This window comes from Hippocampus bargibanti, linkage group LG22, assembly GCF_051943395.1.
Source record: "Hippocampus bargibanti isolate YZ-2025 linkage group LG22, ASM5194339v1, whole genome shotgun sequence".
Taxonomy (NCBI): domain Eukaryota; kingdom Metazoa; phylum Chordata; class Actinopteri; order Syngnathiformes; family Syngnathidae; genus Hippocampus; species Hippocampus bargibanti.
In genome coordinates, this window is record NC_142755.1 from 5,448,468 (window position 1) to 5,475,042 (window position 26,575).

A 26,575-nucleotide genomic window follows, 5' to 3' on the forward strand; every position below is an offset into this window, starting at 1 on the left:
ACCACAAGATGTCTCCCGCGCACTGCATTTACAATAATAATAATAATAATAATAATAATACAGTAAAGTCTCGTTATATCGATATTCAAGGGAGTCCGAAAAAATATCGATATAACCGGGACTATCGATATATCCGACCCTGTTTGCATGTAATTTTCTCCGTGCGTGCATAGAAATAGTATCGAAATAACCGGGACTATCGATATATCCGATATCGATATAACGAGACTTTACTGTAATGATGATGATAACAATAATAATAATAATACATTCTATTTATAAGCGCCTTTCAAAATTCTGAAAGCTACTTTATTTGATTCAGAATGAAGTACTGGGTTTTAGTTTGTTCAATTAAAATGTGTTATTATAGTTATAATTATTATTACTATTACTACTACTATTACTATTATTATTGAGAATGATGAACTTTAGTGGTGTTGCAATACAACCGATGACCACAAGATGTCCCCCGCAGACTGTATTTACAATAATACTATCATACTGTAATACAGTAAAGTCTCGTTATATCGATATTCAAGGGAGTCCGAAAAAATATCGATATAACCGGGACTATCAATATATCCGTCCCTGTTTGCATGTAATTTTCTCCGTGCGTGCATAGAAATAGTATCGATATAACCGGGACTATCGATATATCCGATATCGATATAACGAGACTTTACTGTAGTTTGTTACAGAGCTAGTTGCTTTCGTGGTGTTACAATACAACCGATGACCACAAGATGTCCTCAGCGTACTGTATTTACAATAATACATTTCATTCATAAGCGCCTTTCACTATCATACAAGAATACTGTTGTCCCAAATTAGTTACAGAGCTGGTTGTTCTCGTGGAGTTGCAATACAATCACTGGCCACAAGATGTCACCCCGCGCACTATATTTACAATAATACAGTGTACTATAATACTGTAATACATTGCCCCCCAGTTACATTTACAGAGCTGACTGTTCTCGTGGAGTTGCAATACAATCACTGGCCACAAGATGTCACCCGCGCACTGCAGTTATCATAATAATGCTACTACTACTACTACTACTACTACTACTACTACTACTAATAATAATAATAATAATAATAATAATAATAATAATAATAATAATAACGTCCACTAGATGTCACCCTAACCACATTGTACTTTCATTAACGTGTTTCTCTTTTTGGAAACCATACCTAAGGTGACTGAGTACCACGCAATGTTATTCGGGTGATGAGAATAGCGAGCATTTATTTACAATGGATTTCCTAAATTGAAAGTGCGATCTGAGAGCTCATTTCCCTCCCGGGAGGACGTTTATGGGCTGTTTACTAGCGGTGTCATAATATTGACGACCACGCTGGCATTTACTTAATGATGCCATCAGAGCAAATCTCATTGCCTTTCTGTGAGGCATCGTGAATGGCGGATCTATATCGGCTATCGCCTGCAAAAAAAAAAAAAACAATGTTGTAGGTATTAATTTGGTTTGACTCAGCTTCTTTATTTAAATTTCTTTATTTGTCTTTATTGATTTATTTGTTTATTTTTATTTGTTTTTATTTATTTGTTAGATTACTTGGGTGTTTATTTGTTTGTTCGTTTTTTAATTGTTTTATATTGATTCTATTTTGTATTTTTCATATTTGTCTAATTATCTAATCTAATTACCTATGGATTTATCGAAATGTCTTTTTTTATATTTGTTTATTTCTATTTATTTATTTGTTGACCTTAATGGGCAGGTGGAACAAGCGATTGTAAAGATTGTCGCACAAGGATGCAGTTCAGTTATTTAGGATTTTTTTATGACAAATATATTCTGAATGTAGGGTTGTTTGTGTTTTATTTTGGAACATTAATACTACTACTAATAATAATACATTTCATTTATCAGCGCTTTTCAAAACTCTCAAGGTCACTTTACAGTCACGGGATAAGACTTTCTGTGGGTGAGCAGCGGCAGCCACACGCGCCAGCGTTCACTCAACCCGGAAGTAACTCAAATAGATAGAAAGCGAGCTAGCTAGTTAATAGATACAGCAATAATAATAATACATTTCATTTAGAAACTACTCATTTACTGCCACAAATAATAATAATAATAATAATAATAATAATAATGAAATAAATAAATTACTACAAAATAATTAAAAAAACAAATAAACAACCAAATAATCTAACAAATAAATAAATAGAAATAAACAAATATAAATAAAGAAAAATAGACATTTCAATAAATCCATAGGTAATCAGATTAGATAATTAGAGAAATACATATAAAAAGTACAAAATAGAATCAATATAAAACAATTAAAAAAACGAACAAACAAATAAACACCCAAGTAATCTAACAAATAAATAAAAACAAAACAAATAAAAATAAACAAATAAATAAATAAAGAAAAATAAAGAAATTTAAATAAATAAATACATCGGTAATTGATAGAGAAATGAATTAATACATATAAAAAATACAAAATATAACCAATGTAAAATAATTTAACAAAAAAACAAACAAATAAACACCCAAATAATGTAACAAATAAATAAAAATAAACACATCTAAATAAAGAAAAATAAAGAAATTTAAATAAATAAATACATAGATAATTGATAGATAAATAACTAAATACATATAAAAATACAAAATATAATAAATTTAAAAATTAAAAAACAAACAACCGAATAAACTAACAATTATACAAACAAACAAACAAACAGATAAACAAACTAATACATTTTTAAGTAAATAAATAAACGTTGGTATATGCAGACGTATTGAATTTTGCTCAGTTCACCCCATTGACACCATCTCAGTGGGGGGGGGGGGGGGGGGGGGGGGGTCCTATAGACTGCTTGCTACATGTTGCCTCCGAGCGCTGGCCAATAAAGTTAATTGACAAGCTCGCATATAGCTACACGGTGATGAATGACACCTGTTTGTGATGCGACGTATCGAGGGCCCCCCGGCGGGAACGGCAGACAGACGCCCGCATGTAGCTCCTAATGGGGGGGGGGGACATAAAATCACACCCCCCCAGGTCAATGTTGTCCAGTATCGCAGCTATTGGGCCATCACTTGCGCTTTATGAGCACCTCCCGGCTCGGGACCGCACGGTCGGACGAGCAGCTCTGGTGGTCCGCTTTTAGATTATTGACAAGTGCATCGATCTGTTGCACGAGCATGACATTCGTCTCAATTAGGTGCCTGGATAGAAAGTCTAACTGCTTCTTGCTGTAGCTAAGTGTCAAGGAGGGGTATTTGGGGGGGGGGGGGGGTACTCTAGAATTGGCAGTTCCACGCTTTCGTAGTTTTTTTTTTTTAATCAATGATGTCGTTTATCCTGTTTTTCCGTTCTTCCTCATTGTCATAAAATGGCTAATTATACTCAATTTGATTGATTGATTTTAGAATGTACATTCAGTTGTATTGAATGAAAAAAAAGTACGCACAAGTCTTTGAAAATATGACGTAGAAAAGCGCGCCATGTTTTTTTTTTTTCATGCTTGGTGCCGATAAAGCCATGGCCAATGGCAATTTATTTCCGTTTTTGCATGTTAGGGCTTTGTTCCAGCTTCAGCTGTTGTTAAAGCCCTATAATAATAATAATACATTCCATTTATAAGCGCTTTTCAAAACTCTCAAGGTCACTTTACAGTCACAGGATAAGTTTTTATGTGGGTGAGCAGTGGCAGCCACACGCGCCAGCGTTCACTCAACCCGGAAATAACTCGGATAGAAAGCTAGCTAGCTAATAGATAGCTAGCTAGGCCTTCACTCAACCCGGAAATAACAGATAGAAAGTAACTCGGATAGAAAGCTAGCTAGCTAGTAGATAGCTAACAGATAGCTTGGCCTTCAATCAACCCGGAAGTAACTTAACTCGGATCATGTAAATATATGACAATTAAATTAATGTGAAATGACAATATTAAGACCTGAAAATGCATTTTGAGACAAAAGAAACAAATATGTATCCATTGCATTGTATTTTGGACAGCCTCCCTCATTTCAAAGTCATATAACTCCAGACCCATATAATTTAGGAAATAACTTTTGTTCAGATAAAAGAAGAGGCTCTAGTGTTTCTTATGTTGTATTGAATGTTTATGTCGTCCTAAAACTCAATATTTTTTGGGTCCTGCAATTTGAGTGAAAATGACAAAAACCCTGGCACTGGACTGGATACATTGTGAAAGAGTACCAAAAAAAGGAGAGAAAAGCGAGTGATTAAGTGAAGTACTTCAAGGTGAGGTTGGCCATTTTTTTTTCCGAATAATGGCACAAAAAATGGGCAAAAATGTGAAAAGACAGATGGGATAAGTGCACTTGGGAAGGACAGCGAAAGGCCTGATGGAGTGTGTTTTCATGGATACAAAAAAAAACAAGACTGACAAAAAAAATACAAGGTCGACCGCAGCCAAAGTAGCAATTAGGACATCTTGTGTGCACTTTCTTTGGCTTGATGCAACTGGCAAAATGGATTCCATCAAAACAAAACTTCTCGAGAAAGGTCTCGAGAAGTTTTCAAATTCGAGTACAAATACTTGAAAACAGAAAGACAATTTGCTGTAACTGTCTAAACTGAGCCGCTGGTCATTTTTGTACGCTCGCATGCGCGCACAGCAGGGGAGCATTTACATGTTGTAATAGGGTCTATATATCACGTTTGGCCATGTCATCTGCCCCCCCACCCCTCCAAACCTTGCTTTATTTACTTATATATAAAACCTTATATATAAAAACATTTATATAGGTAACATCCGAGTTACGACCGAAGCAAGTTACAAATTCTACACCTGGCACCGTGACGCAAAAGCAGCCGGCAACACGTACTACAAATTTTTTGCCAGCCAGGATGTCACACACTCGCACAGCAATCTGCTGCGTTACTACACTCAATACAGTGGTATTCAGTATGGGCGCAAGTTATGAATTATACTCCCGGCACCGCAACGCGCAAGCAGCCGGCAACGCGTACTACAATTTTTTTTTTACCAGCCAGGATGTGACACACTCGCACAGCAATCTACTGCGTGACTACACTCAATAAAGTGGTATTGAGTACGGGCGAGAGTTATGAATTTTTCTCCCGGTACCGCAACGCGTACTACAATTTTTTTTTACCAGCCAGGATGTGACACACTCGCACAGCAATCTACTGCGTGACTACACTCAATAAAGTGGTATTGAATACGGGCGAGAATTATGAATTATACTCCCGAGTACCGCAACACGCACTACAATTTTTTTTTGCCAGCCAGGATGTCACACACTCGCACAGCAATCTACTGCGTGACTACACTCAATACAGTAGTTATTTATACAGTAAAGATAACGTCTCGGCAAAATCTCCAGTAGTACTGTACACTGTTTTTTTCTTTCGGCGTCGACCTGAGTCCGAGCGTGTGTGTCGGGCGACCTCTTCTGGCTGTTAGCAGGGAGAGCGATTTTTCAACATAAAATGATAAAAACGACACTAAAAGGTAAGTATAACATTTATAAATGAACTGTACAGTAAACAGTTTTGTATACATTGCAGGTACAGTTATACAGTATTAAAAATGATTATATGAAATATAAAATGATAAAAACGACGCTAAAAGGTAAGTATAACATTTATCAATGAACTGTCCATCGATAATAAAAAAACAATAATACAAACTATAAAATGATAAAAATGACACTAAAACTTATCAAACTTATAAATGAACTGTAAACAGTTTGGTATATCATAGTATTCCAGAGAAAACGTTGCTTAAAAACAACAGATTGACATCACATATACTATCCTGTGATTTCAACTTACGACCGTTGGACTTACGACCGTTTTGTCGGAACGGAACGTGGTTGTAACTTGGATGTTACCTGTATAATAATAATAATAATACATTTCATTTATAAGCGCCTTTCAAAACTCTCAAGGTCACTTTACAGTCACATTAGTTTTTTTCTGTGGGTGAGCAGCGGCAGCCACACGTATATGTATTATATTCTATAACGTGAACAATGTTGCGCTATTTTTGAATCAAAAGCGCCTCCATTATCCTTCAAATTACAGCTTTATCGTTCGCGGGCTCCCTCAGGTATCAATCGACGCCTCGGGTGTATTCTATCGATCTACGCGTGTAAGACTCAGGGAAAAAAAAAAATATGTGAAGTTGAAAAGCCCACATTGTAATTATCCAAGCCCGAAAAGTGGAGAAACACCTGCTATCTGTTCCCATGGCGATAAGCCCCCACTGTGTTAATTAAAGCTTTTAACTTGTTGTTATGCCGAGCGGCGGATGGGTTCAAGTGCGAAAGCCCGAGCGAGACGATAAATCAATTGAACTATGGATTAATTATCAATACGGGGGGAGGGGGTGGGCAGGTATGCATGGTGGATGATTTGTCTATCACTTACTAGGCATGACGTCAGTGATTAAATGCTAACAGTTAAGCGTCCTGCTGGCTTTCCGAGTCAGCGAAATCAAATATTCAGAGCGAGTTTATCGGTCCTGTTTATCACGCCACAATGTTCCGGGTGGAGGGGTGGATGTTTTTTTTTTCTTTTGGAGGGGAGTGGGGGTGGTGAGGACCTATCATCAATACAGTCGGAAGCAGGCCAACTAACGAGGTCTTCTAACGACGGAAGGCGGTGAAAGGATATCATTGGGAGGGGGGGTGGGGGTGGGGGGGTTACGATTATCTATCCTGGAAAAAAAAAAAATGGATGGCGTGCTGTCTGGGGAGGGAGAGTGGCGGTCGCCAAGTGAAGGGAAAAGAGAAAAGTCAATATGAGAACACTTTGGGAGGCAGTGAAGCAGGAAAAAAAAAACACAGAATGTGTCACAAGGCTGAACATTTGTCGACAGATGAGAAAAACAGCTATGGAATTGACCGGGGGGGGGGGGGGGGGGCACACCATGGCGCTTCGGAGTCATGCAGAAATACATTTTGTCACAAAAGTGAGAAAAAAAGATGAATATTGTTGGCTTTCCATGTGTTAAAGTAGCAGTATCTACAATATTGATGCTAATTTGCTAATGCGTTAATGATAATAATAATACATTTCATTTATAAGCGCCTTTCAAAACTCAAGGTCACTTTACAGTCACAGGAAGTAACTCGGCTCGAAAGCTAGCTAGCTAATAGATAGCTAACAGATAGCCAGATAGGTCTTCACTCAACCCAGAAGTAACTCAGATAGAAAGCTATCTAGCTAATAGACAGCTAATAGATAGCTAAGTAATTCGGATAGAAAGCTAGCTAGCTAATAGATAGCTAACAGATAGCAAGCTTGGCCTTCACTCAACCTGGAAGTAACTCGGATAGAAAGCTAGCTAGCTAATAGATAGCAAGCTAGGCCTTCACTCACCCCAGAAGTAACTCAGATAGAAAGCTAGCTATCTAATAGAAAGCTAATTCGATAACTTAGTAACTCGGATAGAAATGTAGCGAGCTAATAGATAGCTAACAGATAGCAAGCTAGGCCTTCACTCACCCCGGAAGTAACTCAGATAGAAAGTTAGCTAGCTAATAGATAGCTAAGTAACTCGGATAGAAAGCTAGCTCGCTAATAGATAGCTAACAGATAGCAAGCTAGGCCTTCACTCAACCCGGAAGTAAGTCAGATACAAACCTAGCTATCTAATACAAAAGCTATTTCGATAACTTAGTAACTCGGATATAAATCTAGCTAGCTAATAGATAGCTAACAGATAGCTAGATAGGCCTTCACTCAACCCGGAAGTAACTCAGATAGAAAGCTAGCTAGCTAATAGAAAGCCAATAGATAGCTAAGTAACTCGGATAGAAAGCCAGCTAGCTAATAGATAAAGTAGCAGTATCTAAAACATCGATGCTAATTGATATCTCAAGTTAGCATTAAGCTATCAGGAGTTTACTTCGGATTGTATGTATTTATTTGTTTAGTTTTGGTTCAAAGGAGCAGGGAAGATTGTTTTGATAGATAGAAAAAGACTCAAACTCACAAATTGGGCTTTTGGACTTGGTGGCTCGCTGGCGTCGATCCAGGTTCAGGAGGATGTTTTCAAACGGGAAGAAAAATCTGGAACCTGGAAAATGCGAGAAAGACTTGGTGACGAAAGAACAAATATGGCAGTGGCATTTTACAATCCAAAAGAATAGATGGAAAATGAAATATAAATATTGCACGTTTTGGGTGCTGTGATTCGACAGGGCCTTTCTGTCCACGTTTTGTTGCAACCGTTGTAAAATGCGCTCTATATATAAAGTTGCAATTTATGGTTTCATTCCAAATTGTCGACTTAAAAGAGTCCATTCTGCTCACTCAAGATGATTGTCACGGCCCTTTTACAGGTACCAATAAAAGCGTTTTGTTGTGTTTGCAAAGTGATGCATTCGTGATCAATTTTATGTGGCCTTGGTTCTCTCATGGCGGGGCACTGTAAATGTTTTACTGGCCAACGGCAATAAAAAAATCCACTTTTTCATCACTGGACATACGTCTCTTTTTTTTTTTTTTTTTTTTTTTTTTGCATTCCCATTTGCCGTGCACGTTCTCTACATATCGTGTACCAACATGACACATAGCCCCCCCAAGTCCATGGACATATTGTTTGGATTTACAGCCCTGTCGAGGAATAATTACATCTCCTAATTGCATCAAGAAAGAGCTCCAGTGGGAACAACGGAGCTCCAAAACAAAGAAAGATTAATAAGGGAATGATATGACGACGCCTGGGAGGAAGATGGGTTGCCGTTAAGGAGGCCGGCGGGTTTGAAGATGTGGGCAAGCAAAGCTTAATCACTACATCTGATTGCCAACCGGAGCCGTGAATCACAATTAGCTGCCTTTTTGTGTCAGTTTGGCAGAGTCCATTTCCATGATTGGACTCTTTGTCTTGTCAAGCCAACATACTGTAAAAATATTTGCAGGGGATCACGTGCCGTATGCTTTAACGCGGGTTTGCTTTATTGAACCAACACTCATATTTTACATTGGATTCATCTCATAAATCTAAATTTACACAATACTTATATTGTGTAAATATTTAACGGGTTTCCATTTATTTGTATAGTTACCATATTTACTTTTAATAACACACCAAATTGAAAATGTATGAATTAGTTTGAGGACTGGAACACATTAATTTAATTTAATGAGATGTACCGAGTCGGTTTACGAATGTTTGACGAATGTATTTTATTTTTTAAATACATAATGCTCAACTACAAAAAAAAAATAACATGCTGTGATTTTTACAACCTGTGCGTCTTTAATGAAAGTCCACATTCCGAATTGGTACAAAACGGCAAAAACTCACTTTTAAACGACTGAAATATTAGCCCCTAAATTGACAAGCTCGCTAGCTCACCTGTGTGTGTACCATAAAAACGCCAATTAGGACGCCATTTGCGGTTGGAACATTATGAAGCCGTGAATATCGTCATGTTCTTACAAGACACACATTAATTAACTGTTCGGGCACTTTAAGCGAATTATCAAGGCTGTACATTATTAAAACAATGCAACAAATATGTATTACATACCTGTCGTCCGTCTTTGGGGAGGTGTTTTGGACGGCCATGACACGCTCTTCTTCACTGACGCATATTTTCGGAGTTGGCAGACCTATTGTGCGACGTCTGCCTCCCCATGGTGAACGCCGGCATTACATCGTTCAACGGCTTAGAAATTGGAAATTGATTTTTATTTTAGGAATTAATCGATTGCGGTCCAAGGGTTCACAGTTGCCTACCAGTCTGTTTTTTGTATATACATTACAGCTATAATTATTATTGATTTATTTTGTAAACTATGTTCACGTTTTATAATGCTTCGCTCCACTCTGGTGTACAGTGTGGCGGGCACCAGCATTCATGTAAAATTTCAGAAACGTTCGTACTCGAGACTCTTTGGTGCGTGTTAAAATAACGTAAGCGTTACAAACGTGTAAATTAGAAGTACATAAAACACAAAAATGCTTTCATTATTTATTTATACATTAAATTAGTAGAGGAATAGCTAATTATCACTCAAACCGGAAGTAACTCAAATAGTTAAAAGCTAGCTAAAAATAGAGAGCTAGCGAGCTAACTCGATAGCTAGCCAGCTCGATAGCAAACAGAGCTATCTAGCTAGTTCGATTGCTAGATAGCTAGCCAGCTGGATAGCAAATAGAGAGTGAGGTAGCTCGATAATGAATAATAAAGTAAAGTAGCTAATAATAAGATAGATGAAAAGGTTTCTTCAGCCGTCATCTGTACTTTTTTGAAGGTGTCGGACGAGTATATATATATATATATATATATATATATATACACACACAGTAAAGTCTCGTTATATCGATATCGGATATATCGATAGTCCCGGTTATATCGATACTATTTCTATGCACGCACGTAGAAAATTACATGCAAACAGGGTCGGATATATCGATAGTCCCGGTTATATCGATATTTTATCGGACTCCCTTGAATATATATATATATATATATATATATATATATATATATATATATATATATATATATATATATATATATATATATATCCCTAATGCGGAACCGGACACTGCTGATAGGTCCCTGCTCTCAGGTTGGGGGGGAGCAGAGGACCACTCCCTGCAGATACTTTAATAATTTAAAAAGAAATCCATATCTATTTTAATCTTATCAATGTCAGGATGGTACTCTGTATTCTGAATACGCCCTCGTTATTTTTAATTGCGGCTAAATATGAGACAATGAGGCCTTTGAGTGCCAAGTCCTTTCTCTCCAGACAGTCACCTTTTCAACAGGCTTCCGCCTCTTCTTCTCTGCCATTAAACAAACCTCCGCGGTTGCCCTGGTTACCCGCAGATAAGCCGCTAGTGTAATTTAGTTAGCTTGTTATCTCCAAGTAGAACGGGGGAAGTGGGCAAATGAGATACTTTGATGCTTCCCCTCCTCTCCGGAGAGATTTAGTTGATTACTGCGCTACAGGAAAAGTGCAGTTTTTACTAGTTTCCTTTTTTTTTGCCTCTTTCTTTCATGGATGCGCAGGAATGCAGCAGAGCTCTCTCCGCGGACCTTCCCAAATATCACCTGGGGTAAATGTGAAAGATGCTAATCTACGATTCGGTTTGATAGTGTCGACATGAAATATTCACGCGTGCCCTCCCCCCCCAGCCGCAATAAGCCGCTAGCAGCTCCCTTTCGTGGTATCGTCGAGCGCGATACTGGCGAGAAACTGCTTGCGAGAGCGCGAATCAGACGCGGATGGTAGCTAACAGTTGTTCATCGCCCCGTGACGCCTCTTCTCACCTGAAAGCGCCGATGGCGGCATCCTTCACGACCATCTGCCTGTCGTTCACTGATAATTGATTCGTCCTTGTACGCTAAGCGTCTCGGGGGTCAGGATTGACTTGCACTGAGTCTATGGAATACATATGAAGGAAATACAAATCCGAGTCTGAAGATGTAGAATAATTGTGAATATTTTAATAAAACCTTGAAAAAAAAGCCACTGTGCATGTTTCTTTCGAGACAATATCGCCAACTTGTGGTCCGATGGGAACGTTGCATCATTTGTGGGACGGGCTGCATGGTTTTGGAGATCTTGAAAGGGCGGGTTTCAGAAGATAACATCCTCTGATAAGAGCTGGGGGCGATGTAAAATGGTAAACATAATAGATTCAATGCAAAAATCCAGCCTTATCAGTGGCACTGCAAGATGAACAAAGACACATTTGACAATCATTTATTGATAATAATAATAATAATCCATTTCTAAGCACCTTTCAAAATTCTCAAAGTCACTTTACAGTCACAGGATCTTTTTTTTTTTGTGAGTGAGCAGCGGCAGCCACACTCGCCAGGGTTCACGCAACCCAGAAGTAACACAAATAGATAGAAAGCTTGCAAGCTAAGCAATCGTTAGCCAACAGATACCTAGCTAGATAGCCATCTAGATAGTGAATAGCTAGCTAGCTAGCCAGAACTAATAGATAGCAAATCGCAAGCAAATGATGATACTAATACTAATACTACTACTACTACTACTACTACTACTAATACTAACACATTTCATTTATCAGCGCCTTTCAAATCTCTCGAGGTCACTTTACAGTCACAGGATAAGTTTTTCTCTTGGTGGGTAGCGGCAGCCACACGCTCCAGCGTTCACTCAACCCGGAAGTAACTCAAATAGATAGAAAGCTAGCTAGCTAGCGAATAGATATCTATCTAGCTAGCGAATATATAGCTGATAGCTAGTTTCGAATGTAAGTAACTAAAATAGAAAGCAATCGTTAGTCAACAGATACCTAGCTAGATAGCTCGCTAGCCAGCCAGATAGCGAGCTAGCTAGCCAGCCAGAGCTAATAGATAGCAAATAGCGAGCAAATGATGATACTAATACTCATACTTCTCATACTCATACTAATATGAATACTAAGAATAATAATAATACATTTAATTCACAAGCACCTTTCAGAACTCTCAAGGTCACTTTACAGTCACAGGATAATTTTTTTTAGTGGGTGAGGAACCCGGAAGTAACTCAAATAGATAGAAAGCTAGCTAGTGAATAGATAGCTATCTAGCTAGCGAATAGATAGCTGATAGCTAGTTTAGCATGTAAGGCCTTATACAACTTAGCTCACGGGGCTAGTGGGATGCGTAAAGCTCTGCATCACAGAAGAAAATAGCCGAAATTGATGGTCTGAACTAGCATTAGCCGCTAACGCTCAAACAGATGGACATCTCTCGTACATTTTCATTTCATTTTTAGTTTTTCGACTGCAATCTAATTTAATTATCTAATCTAAATAGATAGAAAGCTAGCGATCACTTGAGCGAATCTGGAATTTAAAGATATTTTTGTCTGTAAGACTGAGTGAACATGAATGACAGAATCTATTATTTACATGTCATGAAAACAAGCATTGGGAAGTCTTTAAAAGTAACATTAGCCAGAAATGGCAGCATTAACTCTCTCCTAAAGCCACTGTGGAATTCCGCCCGTCAATTAGCGCGACAGCTCCGCAGGCGTGTTTCTCTTCTGCGAGAAGAAAAAGCCGAAACTAGCCGACCCTAATTGCTCGCTGGATGTATTCCCCGGTGCTTGCGCTGAACAATGGGAGCGGATAATGTATTGCTGTCACAGAAGGTTAAATGCTTTTGCCGGCATCACAATATAATTAAGCTTTTGGAGTGTGTGTGTATGTGTGATGTCATCGACCAGATTCTCTCCATGTTATTTAAAGGACAACCGACGCCTCCGGACAAATTGTGTCCATAATTTGTAAAATGGCTTCAAATGACTTCTACTGAGCGTATTTGACTAAGATTCCACAGCATACAGCTATATTTTACGTTTTAAGACTGAATATTTCGGAAGTCTTGTTTTTGAGTTGGTGACGAATCCTCACGTTACGTCACTGAAGGAACGCCCCTGACCGAAAAAAAAAGACACAATGTAGCAGTCCTTCCATCACGTCAATGCGTTTTGCTGTACTTGTTTGGTTTGAAAACTTTGTGTTGCACCAAAACGAGGCAGAAGAGGGTGACAAAGCTCTGTGTAAGGAATTAATCAGCTTGTGGAAACAGGCGGATTAATTCCTTACACGGAGCTTTGTCGCCATTTTCTGCCTCTTTTTTGTGCAACATTTCCCGCCCCCAGATAACTCAAAATGGGATGGAATAAATTCTTTAATTGATTGCAAACATGTATGCTTTCCTCTTCAGAACTATTTCAATCATATTCATAACTGGATGAGTAACAAGAAAGCATATTCTCCGAATTTGAAGCCATTGTTTTGATTCTCCAGCAAGGCAAGACATCTTGGGGTGACATCACGAAAAAGGGGGCGGGACTTTATGAAACTGACCACTTCCAGGTTCATTTTTTTGCAGATTTTGGACACTTTAAGTCATTTAAAATATCAGCCTGCCTGTTTTGGGTATTTTAGATGCTATAAAACGTTTTTCTGATGTCAGTTAGGAAACAAAAAAAAATGGTGTCGGTTGTCCTTTAAATAACATTGGAAGAAACAATGAAATTTTTTTTTTTTTTTTTTATTTTGTTGTCAAGCCCAAGCAATCGACAACATACAATATCAATAAGCTTCATCGACACACAGTTACTTTCCTTAATTCGCCGAGCGCTTTAAGAAACCAAAGCGAGGGCGACCATTTGTCTTCATTGAGCGTCCGCTCACTGTGAAACGCTTAATTAGGACCATCCGGGGGAAAGAGATTAACAATCGCGCTTTGCTGCATTTGCTTTGAAGGCCTTTTTTCATTGATGGCCTTCTTCACACTTGGGTGATTTTCATTGATTTCAGTCGAGAAAGCAAAACATTTTGCATTAAAAGGGGCTTACGGCAATTTAAATGGTGAAATATTTGATTTTAAAAAAAGGAGGGGCGCAATTATTAGATTCAAAGGACAACCGACACCATTTTTTTTGTTTCCTAAATGACATCAGAAAAACGTTTTATAGCATCTAAAATACCCAAAACACGCGAGCTGATATTTTTAGTCAAATACAAAAAAAAAACACAAATAATAATGACTTAAAGTGTCCCAAAACTACTTCAAAATGAGCTCAAGAAATGGCGAGATTCAGAAAGTCCCGCCCCCTTGTTCGTGACATCACGCCAGGATACTCCTTCACAAACTGCCTTGCTCCAGAATCAAAACAATGGCTTCAGAGAGTTCAGATTCGGAGATGACGCTTTCTTGTTACTCATCCAGTTATGAATATGATTCAAGTAATTCTGAAGAGGAAAGCATAATGTTTGCAATCGATTAAAGAAGTCCTTCCGTCTCATTTTGAGGTGTCTGGACTCCAATGTAGTGTCCTAGAATATGCACAAAATGGCGCCCAAGCTCCGTTGGAAATGGGCTTATTTGTCCGCTGGGAATTTGTGTCAACTAGTATCAAATAGTAGTCTTGGTGCAACACACAACGATTCACCATCGCTTTATGTGTTTTCCTTCTAATTTCGCCATCAACACGATGTTTTCAGACCAAACAAAGTACCCAAAATGCATTGTGTGTCGCTTTCTCGGTCAAGGGCGTTCCTTCAGTGACGTCACGTACGGACTCGTCACCAACTCGAAAACAAGACTTCCTGAATATTCAGCACGAGTCTTAAAAGGTAAAATATAGCTATATGCGGTGAAATCTTTGTAAAATATGCTCAGTAGAAGTTATTTGAAGCGATTTTACAAATTATGGACGCACCTTGTCCGGTGGTGTCGGTTGTCCTTTAAGCGCTCTTTTGGCGTAATTCAAGATGGCGGTGGCGGGTGCTTAGCGAAATTCGTTAATTCGCCGCAGCATCGGGGTGCGGGGGGGGGGGGGGGGTTCTCAGCTCAAGGGCACTGCGGTGCAGTCGTATTTTGGCAGGAAGGGTGTCACCCAGAACTAAAAATGGCGCCTAAACAACCTTTTTTGGGTTACATGCAGCCCGACGAGATAAAAACGGGCTAATGAAAGTCATGCATCTTTTATTCATAACCTATTTTGCATCTCGGCCGCATATTCGGTCTCATATAACTGGAAATGGGAGATTTTCTTGCCTCTCCTAAAAGCCAAGCATTTTTTTTTGGGGTGCAAATTCCAAGGTTATCAAAAATACAAGAGGAAAGACTTACCCAATTCACAGTCGCCGGAATGGTCGCTCATCGCTTCGAGGTGGTGTGCTTTAGATGAAAATTTCCCATTTGGCTTCTAAAATGATAAATAAGGCATACAGATGAGAATATAGAAGATATTTCACATGTTTATGTCAACATCTGTGTTCTAAATATAAATAAACCAGCACAAAATATCCTCCTGTCTGTCCTTAGATGCTGGACACAGAAAAAAGGGTAAGTTCACCTGATTGAATACGACGCACAGAGGCGCCACTCTGATGTTTCTCAATAATTCAACTCAGCGGGCTGTGGTAGATTGACGGGTGGGGGGTGGGGGGGGCTTCAGGGGCATCTCACAAACGCTTTGAAATGGTAGTCGAGTTTCACGAGCGCGCCTCAAAACGGACTCTCCTCGCTTCAGACGAGAGTTGTCTTCTCACTGCAAATGCAGTGATGTGATGATGGCCTTGTGAAATTAGGGAAACAACATTAAAAAAATGTATTTTTATGAATAATTTTGATTACCGGCGTGATATAAAATGGAGATGTCAAGAGGTAATAAGCCAGGTGTTGCCATTAGAGAGTCTCAATTAGTCATCATGGTGTGTTCGAACCCCCCAACCCCCAAATCGGCTTTGTTAATAATATGCAAGAGACGTCAATGTCGCTGTCACAATATGTCTTTTTGGGAAGATAAATGTCAAGATGCGATCAGATTTCTGTCTCGGTACAAAAAAAATGTTTACAAGCAGGAAAAAAAAAACAATATAAAAATGTTTGGTCAAATACTGGCATAATAAGAATAATACATTACAATAAATATAAATAACAGATATAAATAGGAAAGTTGGAATGTTTAAAATGCACCACACAGTAATGTCTTTTTTTTTTTAAAGGGGATGTCTCCAAAAGTCCTTGGGAACAGTTCTTGAGGTAAAACTTAAAGGGAAAGTCTTCCAGCATGTCTTAAGACAGGGGTGTCAAAATCATTTTTTGCCACAAGCCACGAGAATGTTTCATCCCCTCCACATATTACATAGCGCGTACAATAAATTAATAATAATAATAATACATTGCATTTTAAAGCGCCTTTCAAAGCTCTCAGGGTTACTTTACAGTCACAGGATCAGTTTTTTGTGGGTGAGCAGCGGCAGCCACACAACCCGGAAGTAACTCAAATAGATAGCAAGCTAGCTAGCTAGCTCATAGATAGCTAATAGATACTTATTAGATAGCTATCTAGATAGCTAATATATAGCTAGATAGCTAGTAGCCAGCTAGAATATTGCTATTAGATAGCCATTAGATTGCTATTAGATAGCTAGTCAACCCAGAAGTAACTCAAATAGATATTTATTAGCAAGCAAGCGAATAGATAGCTAATAGCTAGTGAATAGATAATTAATAGCTAGCAAATAGATAGCCAATAGCAAACAAACAGATAGCTAATAGCTAGCAAATAGATAGCTAATAGCTATCAAATAGCTATTAGCCAGTGAATAGATAGCTATTAGTATTTGAGATGTGAAACAAAATGGCGGAACAAACAATTTAAGAGACCAGATGACATGAAGATCCACATGAATAACTAGTTTTTTGAAGTCAAAAATAATGACATAAATACATTCAAAAATGTGAAATTTTGGGTCTGATTTTAGCAAGCATAGTGGAATTTCACAATTTCGATTTGCTTTCGCGGGCCGAAACAGAAGATGTGGCGGGCCGGATTTGGCCCTCGGGCCTTGACTTTGACACCTGTGTCTTAAGATGACACTTTGGGGTCAGAAATTATGATTATTATTATTGTTACATCCAAAAATATGAAATTTAGGTTCTGATTTTAGCAAGCATTGTGGAATTTCACAATTTCGATTTGCTTTCGCGGGCCGAAACAAAGGATGTGGCGGGCCGGATTTGGCCCCCCGGGCCTTGACTTTGACACCTGTGTCTTAAGATGACACTTTGGGGTCAGAAATTATTATCATTATTACATCCAAAAATATGAAATTTTGGTTCAGATTTTAGCAAACATTGTGGAATTTCACAAGTTTGATTTGCTTTCGCGGGCCGAATAAAATGACGTGGCCGGCCAGATTTGGCCCTCGGGCCTTGACTTTGACACCTGTGTCCTAAGATAACGCTTTGGGGGTCAGAAATTATTATTCTTTGTGTACAATCCACCCGGTGTAAAATCACTTTTGGTAACTCATTTACAACATTGATTTCCAGTATAAAAAAATGAATATAAAGTGTAAAGTAGCGAGATTATAAATAGTGAAAAATCCCCCCCAAAAACCCGTATTTAAAAAAAACCCGCCGCATTGAATGCAGCAGTGGTGTCAATAACAAACACAAAATGACAACGGGAGAGGACCAAAAGTGGCCGAGGGGGAGCAATGCTCCAGGTAACCCCAAACAGGGGTCAGGGGTGAACCCCAAACAGGGGTCAGAGGTGGGTGATTTTTGGGTATAAACAACGCCTTACACGGTGGTAACGGACAAAAAGGCGTTATGGACTTGCGAGTCCTCCGGGATGCGAGCCCCGTGGCTCATCAGCTCCTGGATGGTCATCCAATTATCCAGAATCTTTTTATTACGCTTCTTCATCATCTTCCTGTGACTGAGCTCCAGGATGCTGAGTTCCCCGTGGGCCTCGGCCCCTCCGGCGGGGGTCTCCTTCAGGCACTCCAGGCGGCCCCTCTGCATGAACTCCCTCCTCTTCTTCTGCTCCCTGGCTCGCGCTAGCTGCTGTTTGCGCTCCTCTTTGCTCCAATAGCGCCCCATCTTCATCTCGCTCATGGCGTCGTCGTCCGTGGTCATGCCGCCGCTGCGTTCCTCTCGGATCCTCAGCGCCCGTTCCCTCAGGATGCGGTCGCGGGCCGGGCGTCGGGCGGCGTAACGGGAGCCGTCCGATCGCACTTTGACCTTCCATTCCAGACGAGGTTCGCCGGAGCGGGCGTTTCGGTTCATGGGGTCACGGCAGACGTTGAGGAGGCTCAGCTGGCTTTGGGAATACTCCAAGGATGAGCGTTGTTGGAGCAGCTGCACGTAGCTCTGGAAGATAAACGACCGTCAATGATGGAATGCCACTTTTGCCATATGAGCAGTTTAACTCATTCACTGCTAGACGTGTCCGAAAATGTGTCCACTCAGGTGCCAGGGTTTTTGTCACTGTCACTACATACACATTCAATGCAGCGTAAGAAACCTTACATCCTTTATTTGCTATCTATTCGTTATCTATTTGCTATATATTAGCTATCTAACTAGCTAGCTAGCGATCTATTAGTTATCTATTAGCTAGCTAGCTAACTTTCTATCTATTTCAGTTATTCCGGGGTTGAGAGAACGCTGGCTCATGTTGCTATCTATTAGCTATCTATGAAGCTAGCTATTAGTTATCTATTAGCTAGCTAGCTAACTTTCTATCTATTTCAGTTATTCCGGGGTTGAGTGAACGCTGGCTCATGTTGCTATCTATTAGCTATCTATGAAGCTAGCTATTAGTTATCTATTAGCTAGCTAGCTAACTTTCTATCTATTTGAGTTATTCTGGGTTGAATGAACGTTGGCTCATCTATCTATCTATCTGCTTTCTATTGGCTGTCTATCGAGTCAGCTATTGGTTATCTATTAGCTATCTAGCTAACCTATCAATTTGAGTTATTCCGGGTTGAATGAACGTTAGCTCATGTTGCTATCTATTAGCTATCTATTAGCTAGCTATTAGCTACCTATTAGCTAGCTAGCTAACCTATCTATTTGAGTTATTCCGGGTTGAGTGAACGTTGGCTCATGTTGCTATCTATTAGCTATCTATCCATTTGCTATCTGTTAGCTATATATCTAGCTAGCTATTAGTTATCTATTAGCTAGCTAGCTAGCTAACCTATCGATTTGAGTTATTCCGGGTTGAGTGAACGCTGGCTCATGTTGCTATCTATTAGCTATCTAGCTATCTATCTGCTTTCTATTAGCTATCTATCGAGTCAGCTATTGGTTATCTATTAGCTATCTAGCTAACCTATCAATTTGAGTTATTCCAGGTTGAGTGAACGTTGACTCATGTTGCTATCTATTAGCTATTAGCTATCTAGCTATTAGTTATCTATTAGCCAGCTAGCTAACCTATCTATTTGAGTTATTCCAGGTTGAGTGAACATTGGCTCATGTTGCTATCTATTAGCTATCTATTTGCTATCTATTAGCTATCTATCTAGCTAGCTATTAGTTATCTATTAGCTAGCTAGCCAACCTATCTATTTGAGTTATTCCGGGTTGAGTGAACGCTGGCTCATGTTGCTATCTATTAGCTATCTATTTATCTATTTGCTATCTATCTAGCTAGCTATTAGTTATCTATTAGCTAACTAGCTAACATTCTATCTATTTGAGTTATTCCGGGTTGAGTGAACGCTGGCGCGTGTGGATGCCGCTGCTCACCCACAGAAAAACTTATCCCGTGCCTGTCAAGTGACCTTGAGAGTTTTGAAAGACTCTTAGAAATGAAATGGATTATTATTATTATGATGAATTGAATGTTGATGTAGTCCTAAAACTCAATATTCTGTGGGTCCTACAATTTGAGTGACAATGACAAAAACCCTGGCACTGGAGTGGACACATTTATGCACATCTTCTGGCAGTGAATGAGTTAAAAATGGATTCTCAACGTCGGCGTAACCAACCTGAAGTTGGCGGGGTCCCAGCGAGCTTTGGTACGAGGCAAACGGCGGTTTCCTTTTAGGGTCTTTGGTTTTGTCCCTTTTCTGGCGCCGCTCGTCGTCCGCGGGCAGCGCCGGGTCCGACTCGGATCGGGATGGGTTACTTTGGTCCGGGCTGCTGGAGAAAACGGGGCACGGATGCACTCGTGGCTCTTGTTCCTGTGACCCCGGAGACTCTGGAACGGGGGGCTTTGGCGAGGTCATCTGGAGGTTTTTCCGGTTGGCGACGCTAATGCGTCTCCGGAGGGGGCGTTCAGGAGACCGCTCGACATCCGGCGGGGTGGAACGTGCGCTCTCGGCGGTGTTGTAGGCACAGGAGCTGTCTTTTTCTCGGGTTTTTTCGCTCGGAAGGCGCTGGCGGATGTCGGTCAGCTTTCCGAGGCTTTTGTGTGTCTGACCTTGCGACGATGCGGGCGTTTGCGTGGCCTGGCGGAGCCGCACGATGTTCTGACATTCGAGCTCGATGCTACGTAGCTCTTCCTTCAACATCCTCAACTCATTTTCCATCCCATCGCTTTGGGCGGGGGGCTCGTCGCCGTCGCCTCCCACCGGCTCGGTGAGACTGCACTCGATACTGTGGCGAATGGAGTACACACCGCATTCCACGCCCTTCCGGATTTGACACTTGACTTCTAGAAGTTGCTGGAAGTAATTCTCCAGGTTCAAGATGCCGCTTGCGCCATTTTGAACGCTCGCTACGCCATCGCGGGCTCGCCACCGTTCCTTCAAACACCGAGACGGACTACGGCTGTAGAGACCGTCCGATAAGGGACGCCGTTCAGGACTGTCTGTACCGCACCCGAAGCCGCTGTCTTTGTCCTGCCCGTTGGACGAAGACGTAGCGGCGTCGGGTGGCCTTTTATCTCCATCCTGCGGATGATGAAGAATTCCAAAAAAAAAAAGGGGTAGTGAGCCGGGTCGCTAGCTTAAGCGTTTGGATCTCGAATGACTTATTGTCACCTCAACTCGTCCCAGGTTGCAATGCTCCCCGCCGACTTGTAGGATCTCCATGGTCAGTTCCTTCACCAGATCCTGCCGCGAGTCGTCGAGCCACACCGCATCGTCCGGCTGGAAAACAACACTGAGGATTAGCTCGGAAATAAGAAAATACTGGACCCTCCGCACCCTGCCCACCACCTTTTCCAGCTACTCCCCTCAGGCAGGCGCTACTGATCCATGCGCACCAAATCCGGCAGACATTTAAACAGCTTCTTCCCCCAAGCTACTAACTCTTTGAACAGTAGCCAAAATGGAACTGTATAGTGCCTCTTTGCAATTTTTTTGATGATGATGATACTAGTGCAGTGTGTTCGACCGGAAACAAATTCCTTGTGTGTTCTACATACTTGGCAATAAAGATGATTCTGAATACTACCTTGAGACTTTGCCAGGTCGTCCTTGTGTATTTGTCGAATAAACCTTATTTTTTAAACTGTTTAAGCTGTTTATTGAGAGTACAGTGATACCTCAGTTTACGAACTTAATTGGTTCCCAAAAAGTGTGTGTTCCAAACATTAATATCTCATAGCAAACCATTAAAAATGAGAATAATCCATTCCTAGGTCCCCATAAAACCATTTTCTACTAAATAAGACTTAAAACCACACAAAATATATCTTATTTTATGTATAATAAATGCACTATTGTATTGTAATTAAAGAAATAAACTGTACTGTAAAATAGTCGTTTTATTTACCTTTGTGATGCTTGTTGATGTAGTTGCCTCTTGATGATAGATATCCGAGTGAAGTTGCCGTACTTTCTCAGTGATAATACCCTCACACACACTGTCCCCTGATAGCTGCTTTTCGTTAATCCAAATCAACAGACATTTTTCAACCTCTTCTATTGCCTGAGACCGTTGCTTAGACAACACAAAAACACCCTTAGGCACACGTAGCAATGGTCGACTTAGCATACTGGTACTGGGATGCTAAGTCACACAAACGCACACCTCATTCATGCTATTTTGATGATCTCCTTCTTCTGGTCGACCATAATTTTTTTTTTGTGTCATATTCGGTTTAACACTAGCCTGTGCTGGGGTCTTTTTCGATCCCACAACAGAAAAGGTACTCCACTCGATAACAAACTACGACTGCACTCAAAGGGAGGGAGTGAAGAAAACTAGTCCGTCAGTCACCGTGGCGCTGTGTGGTTTGGTCCGTTCGCCGAAAACTAGTTGGTATACCAAGATTATATTCTGACGAATGTAATGTTCATAAGGTGAAAAGTTCGTTAGCTAAAGCGTTGGTAAGCCGAGGTATCACTGAATATGCACATTTAAGTAATACAGTCTTATTATCATAGTCTATTAACCGATAGAATTGTAACCTGGCTAATGAGCTCTTACTGTGAAGGAGTTTACCAAGTTGTAAATTAGTCCAAGGCCAGATCTCCTACATGAAGATGACAGTTTAACAAACTTTTCTGTGTTTCCATTGCGGGCCTTCTAAGCATGAAACTTTGAAATATGATAACTTCTTCTCTGTCTATTCTCTATCATAAACCGAATCGTTGTTTACCTGCGTCTCTGGTCTTGTCACCAGAAGGACAATGTTTTCCGCATTTTCTCCCGACAGCACGGAAACTGCCTTCTCTCTATCCTGCATTGTGTGGCCATTGATCTGAAGGAAGAAGAAGAAGAAGAAGAAGAAGAAGAAGAAAAAAAAGAAGAAGAAAAAGAAGAAGAAGAAGAAGAAGAAGAAGAAGAAAAAAGAAGAAGAAAAGGAGAAGAAGAAAAAGAAGAAAAAGGAAAAGAAGAAGAAGAAGAAGAAAAAGAAGAAGAAGAAAAAGAGAAGAAGACGAAGAAAAAGAAGAAAAATGAGAAGAAAAAGAAGAAAAAGGAGAAGAAGAAAAAGAGAAGAAGGCGAAGAAGAAGGAGAAGAAGTAGAAGAAGAAAAAGGAGAAGAAGAAGAAAAAGGAGAAGAAAAAGGAGAAGAAGAAGAAAAATGAGAAGAAGAAGGAGAAGAAGTAGAAGAAGAAAAAGGAGAAGAAGAAGAAAAAGGAGAAGAAAAGGAGAAGAAGAAGAAAAATGAGAAGAAGAAAAAGGAGAAGTAAAAGAAGAAAAAGGAGAAGAATAAGAAAAATGAGAAGAAGAAAAAGAAGAAAAAGGAGAAGAAGAAGAAAAAGAAGAAAAATGAGGAGAAAAGGAGAAGGGGGAGGAGAAGAAGGCGAAGAAGTAGAAGAAGAAAAAGGAGAAGAAGAAAAAGGAGAAGAAAAAGGAGAAGAAGAAGAAAAAGGAGAAGAAAAAGAAGGAAAAGGAGAAGAAGAAAAGGAAGAAAAAGGAGAAGAAAAAGAAAAAAAAGAAGAAAAAGGAGGAGAAAAAGGAGGAGGAGAAGAAGAAGAAGAAGAAAAAAAAGAAGAAGAAAAAGAAGAAAAAGAAGAAAAAGGAGGAGAAAAATGAGAAGGTGGAGAAGAAGGCGAAGAAGAAGTAGAAGAAGAAAAATGAGAAGAAGAAAAAGGAGAAGAAAAAAGAAGAAAAAAGAGAAGAAAGGAGAAAAAGAAGAAGAAAAAGGACAAGAAAAAAGAGAAGAAGAAGAAGAAAAGAAAAAAAGAGAGAAGAAGAAGAAAGTCTGTAAAATAATGTTTTGACCCTTTGCGAGGCATGTATCTCCACGATCGAGAATCCTTCCCGGTTGTATCTCCTACGGTGGGGTAGAGCAAGCCCCACCGTCCAAAGCTCTTCGGTCTTCACGGGCTACCCAATTAACTCTTTTTTTGACAAGCGGCGTTCATCTTTTCTCTGGAGTAATGGAGCTGCCATACGGAGATAACAGGCCGCTAGCTGTTCTTTCACAGCCAATAGAAACATGACCCAGAGAGAATTTGAGCGCAGCTTGTTTTTGGCTTAGCTCTTTGTTTTTACACCGCGGCCACCAGCTATCTAGCTGGCTACCTACCTAGATATCTCTTAGCTAACTATTACCTACCTGTTAGCTGGCTATCTAGCTAGCTAGCTATCCAATAGCTGTCTAGCTAGCTGGCTAGGTATGTAGCTAGCTATATATTCGCTAGCTTTCTGTCTATTTTATTTACTTCCGGGTTCAGGGAACGCTGGCGCATGTGGCTGCCGCTTCTCACCCGCAGAAAAAAATGATCCTGTGACTGTAAAGTGACCTTGAGAGTTTTGAAAGGCGCTTCGAAATGAAATGGATTATTATTAATTATTATTATTATTATTATTATTATTATTATATGACACATCTGGCTATCTATCTAGCTTGCTGGCTAGCTTTCTATTATTATTATTATTAGGTGCATCTGGATATCTAGCTCGCTATCAAGCTAGCTGGCTGGCTAACTTTCTATCTATTTGAGTTATTCTGGGTCGAGTGAACGCTGGCGCGTGTGGCTGCCGCTGCTCACCCACAGAAAAACTGATCTGTGACTGTCAAGTGTCCTTGAGAGTTTTGAAAGGCGCTTATAAATAAAAGTTATTCTTATTCTTCTTCTTCTTATTATTATTATTAGGCACACTGGCGATCTAGCTAGCTAGCAAGCTAGCTGGCTGGCTAACTTTCTATCTATTTGAGTTATTCCGGGTTGAGTGAACGCTGGCTCATGTTGCTATATATGAGCTATCTAGCTATTTATCTATTTGCTATCTATTAGCTATCTAGCTAGCTTGCTATTAGTTATCTCTTAGCTAGATAGCTAACTTTCTATCTATTTGAGTTATTCTGGGTTGAGTGAACGCTGGCGCGTGTGGCTGCCGCTGCTCACCCACAGAAAAACTTATCCTGTGACTGTAAAGTGACTTTGACAGTTTTGAAAGGCGCTTATAAATGAAATTTATTATTATTAATTATTATTATTATTATTATTATTACAATGTTCATTATTAGTCTTTTTTTGGGAACTTGAATGTCGCAGCTTGACACTGATTCCATTTTACGAGAATCCAAACAAAACGGAGACGACGGAGCGCCACCCGGATCAGTGACGAGACCACAGACTTTTGTTGCTGATTTTTGGGATTTCTGAGATCCAAACACTCTTTGTAAACATCACTAAAACTTGCGGAAGGACTCACTTGTAAAATACGATCGCCGTTCTTGATGCGTCCGTCTCTCGCCGCTAAGCTGTTTGACTCCACCTGCGCAGATCACAACGTGTTTCATTTATGGAAATGTATTTATTGAATATTTAACTCATTCACTGCCATTCCCAAATTTATTCGGGAATTGATAATATGACGTCATTCTTCAATTTGTTCTGTTTTTAGTTTTTTTCTTGCTGGGGTGCCGATTAATCAGTGGTCAGACCTCTGGCAATGTTTTGTGCCTTTTGTTAAGCGCTATATAAATCAATACATTTTGGACAGTCGCCCCCATTTCTAGCTCATATTACTCCAGACGCATATAACTTAGGAATTAACTTCTGATAAAAGAAAATAATCTAAAGTTTCTTAAGCTGCATTGAATGTTTATGTAGTCCTAAAACTCAATATTATGTGGGTCCTGGAATTTGAGTGAAAAATGACAAAAACCCTGGCACTGGAATGGACACAGTTAACAGCGTTGTAAACGAGCCTGTACCTGGCTGACGTAAACGGCCACGTCGTCGTCCTCATCGGTCCTGTAGCACAACGTCAAACCCAGCTTCTCTTGAGCGTTCCGCTTGCGCAATTCCACTTCCTGTTGGGGAAAGCAACATCTTTCTGGTGAATTGAATTGAAGACCCGACGTTTGTTTGTCTCGCGCTTGTCGTCTGCGACATCTGTTCGGCGCATTTCTGCCTCATTGCCACTTAACATTTCGATGAGGTCTAATTGAAAAGAAATGATTGCCGCGCCTCATCTTCGTTGTTTCCTCAGAGGGTAATCACATGCATGTGCCTGATGCATGTAAATTGAGTACTGACTGGAGAACAAGGTGGTGTAACCAGGATTTTATTTATGAATGTATTTATGTATGTATTTGTGCATGTACTGTATGTGTGTATTTATGTATGTGTGTACTTATGTATGTGTGTAATCATGTATGTGTGTAATCATGTATGTGTGTAATCGTGTATGTGTGTAATCGTGTATGTGTGTACTCGTGTATGTGTGTACTCGTGTATGTGTGTACTCGTGTATGTGTGTACTCGTGTATGTGTGTACTCATGTAGGTGTGTACTCATGTAGGTGTGTACTCATGTACGCGTGTACTCATGTACGTATATACTCATGTACGTGTGTAGTCGTGTACGTGTGTACTCGTGTACGTGTGTAATTGTGTACGTGTGTACTTATGTATATGTGTACTC

General features: G+C 39.9%; 1 protein-coding gene across 4 annotated transcripts in view; it reads right to left on the reverse strand.

Moving 5' to 3' along the window:
• Positions 1 to 26,575, reverse strand: part of pdzrn4 (PDZ domain containing ring finger 4) — a 61,262-nt gene that overhangs the window by 3,143 nt on the left and 31,544 nt on the right. For 3 of the 4 annotated variants that reach the window (XM_088989179.1, XM_088989180.1, XM_088989178.1), the window contains 6 exons: positions 25,864 to 25,962; positions 25,359 to 25,421; positions 22,849 to 22,950; positions 21,284 to 21,391; positions 20,288 to 21,193; positions 16,262 to 18,653 (listed from right to left, as the gene is read on the reverse strand). In XM_088989179.1, the coding sequence (XP_088845305.1) occupies positions 18,081 to 18,653; positions 20,288 to 21,193; positions 21,284 to 21,391; positions 22,849 to 22,950; positions 25,359 to 25,421; positions 25,864 to 25,962 (1,851 nt within the window). In that variant the 3' untranslated portion in view covers positions 16,262 to 18,080. Of the gene's footprint in view, positions 1 to 7,978; positions 8,063 to 9,521; positions 9,660 to 11,276; positions 11,614 to 15,617; positions 15,694 to 15,843; positions 18,654 to 20,287; positions 21,194 to 21,283; positions 21,392 to 22,848; positions 22,951 to 25,358; positions 25,422 to 25,863; positions 25,963 to 26,575 lie in introns of those variants that run through there. The other variant, XR_016113738.1, reaches the window with a different exon arrangement.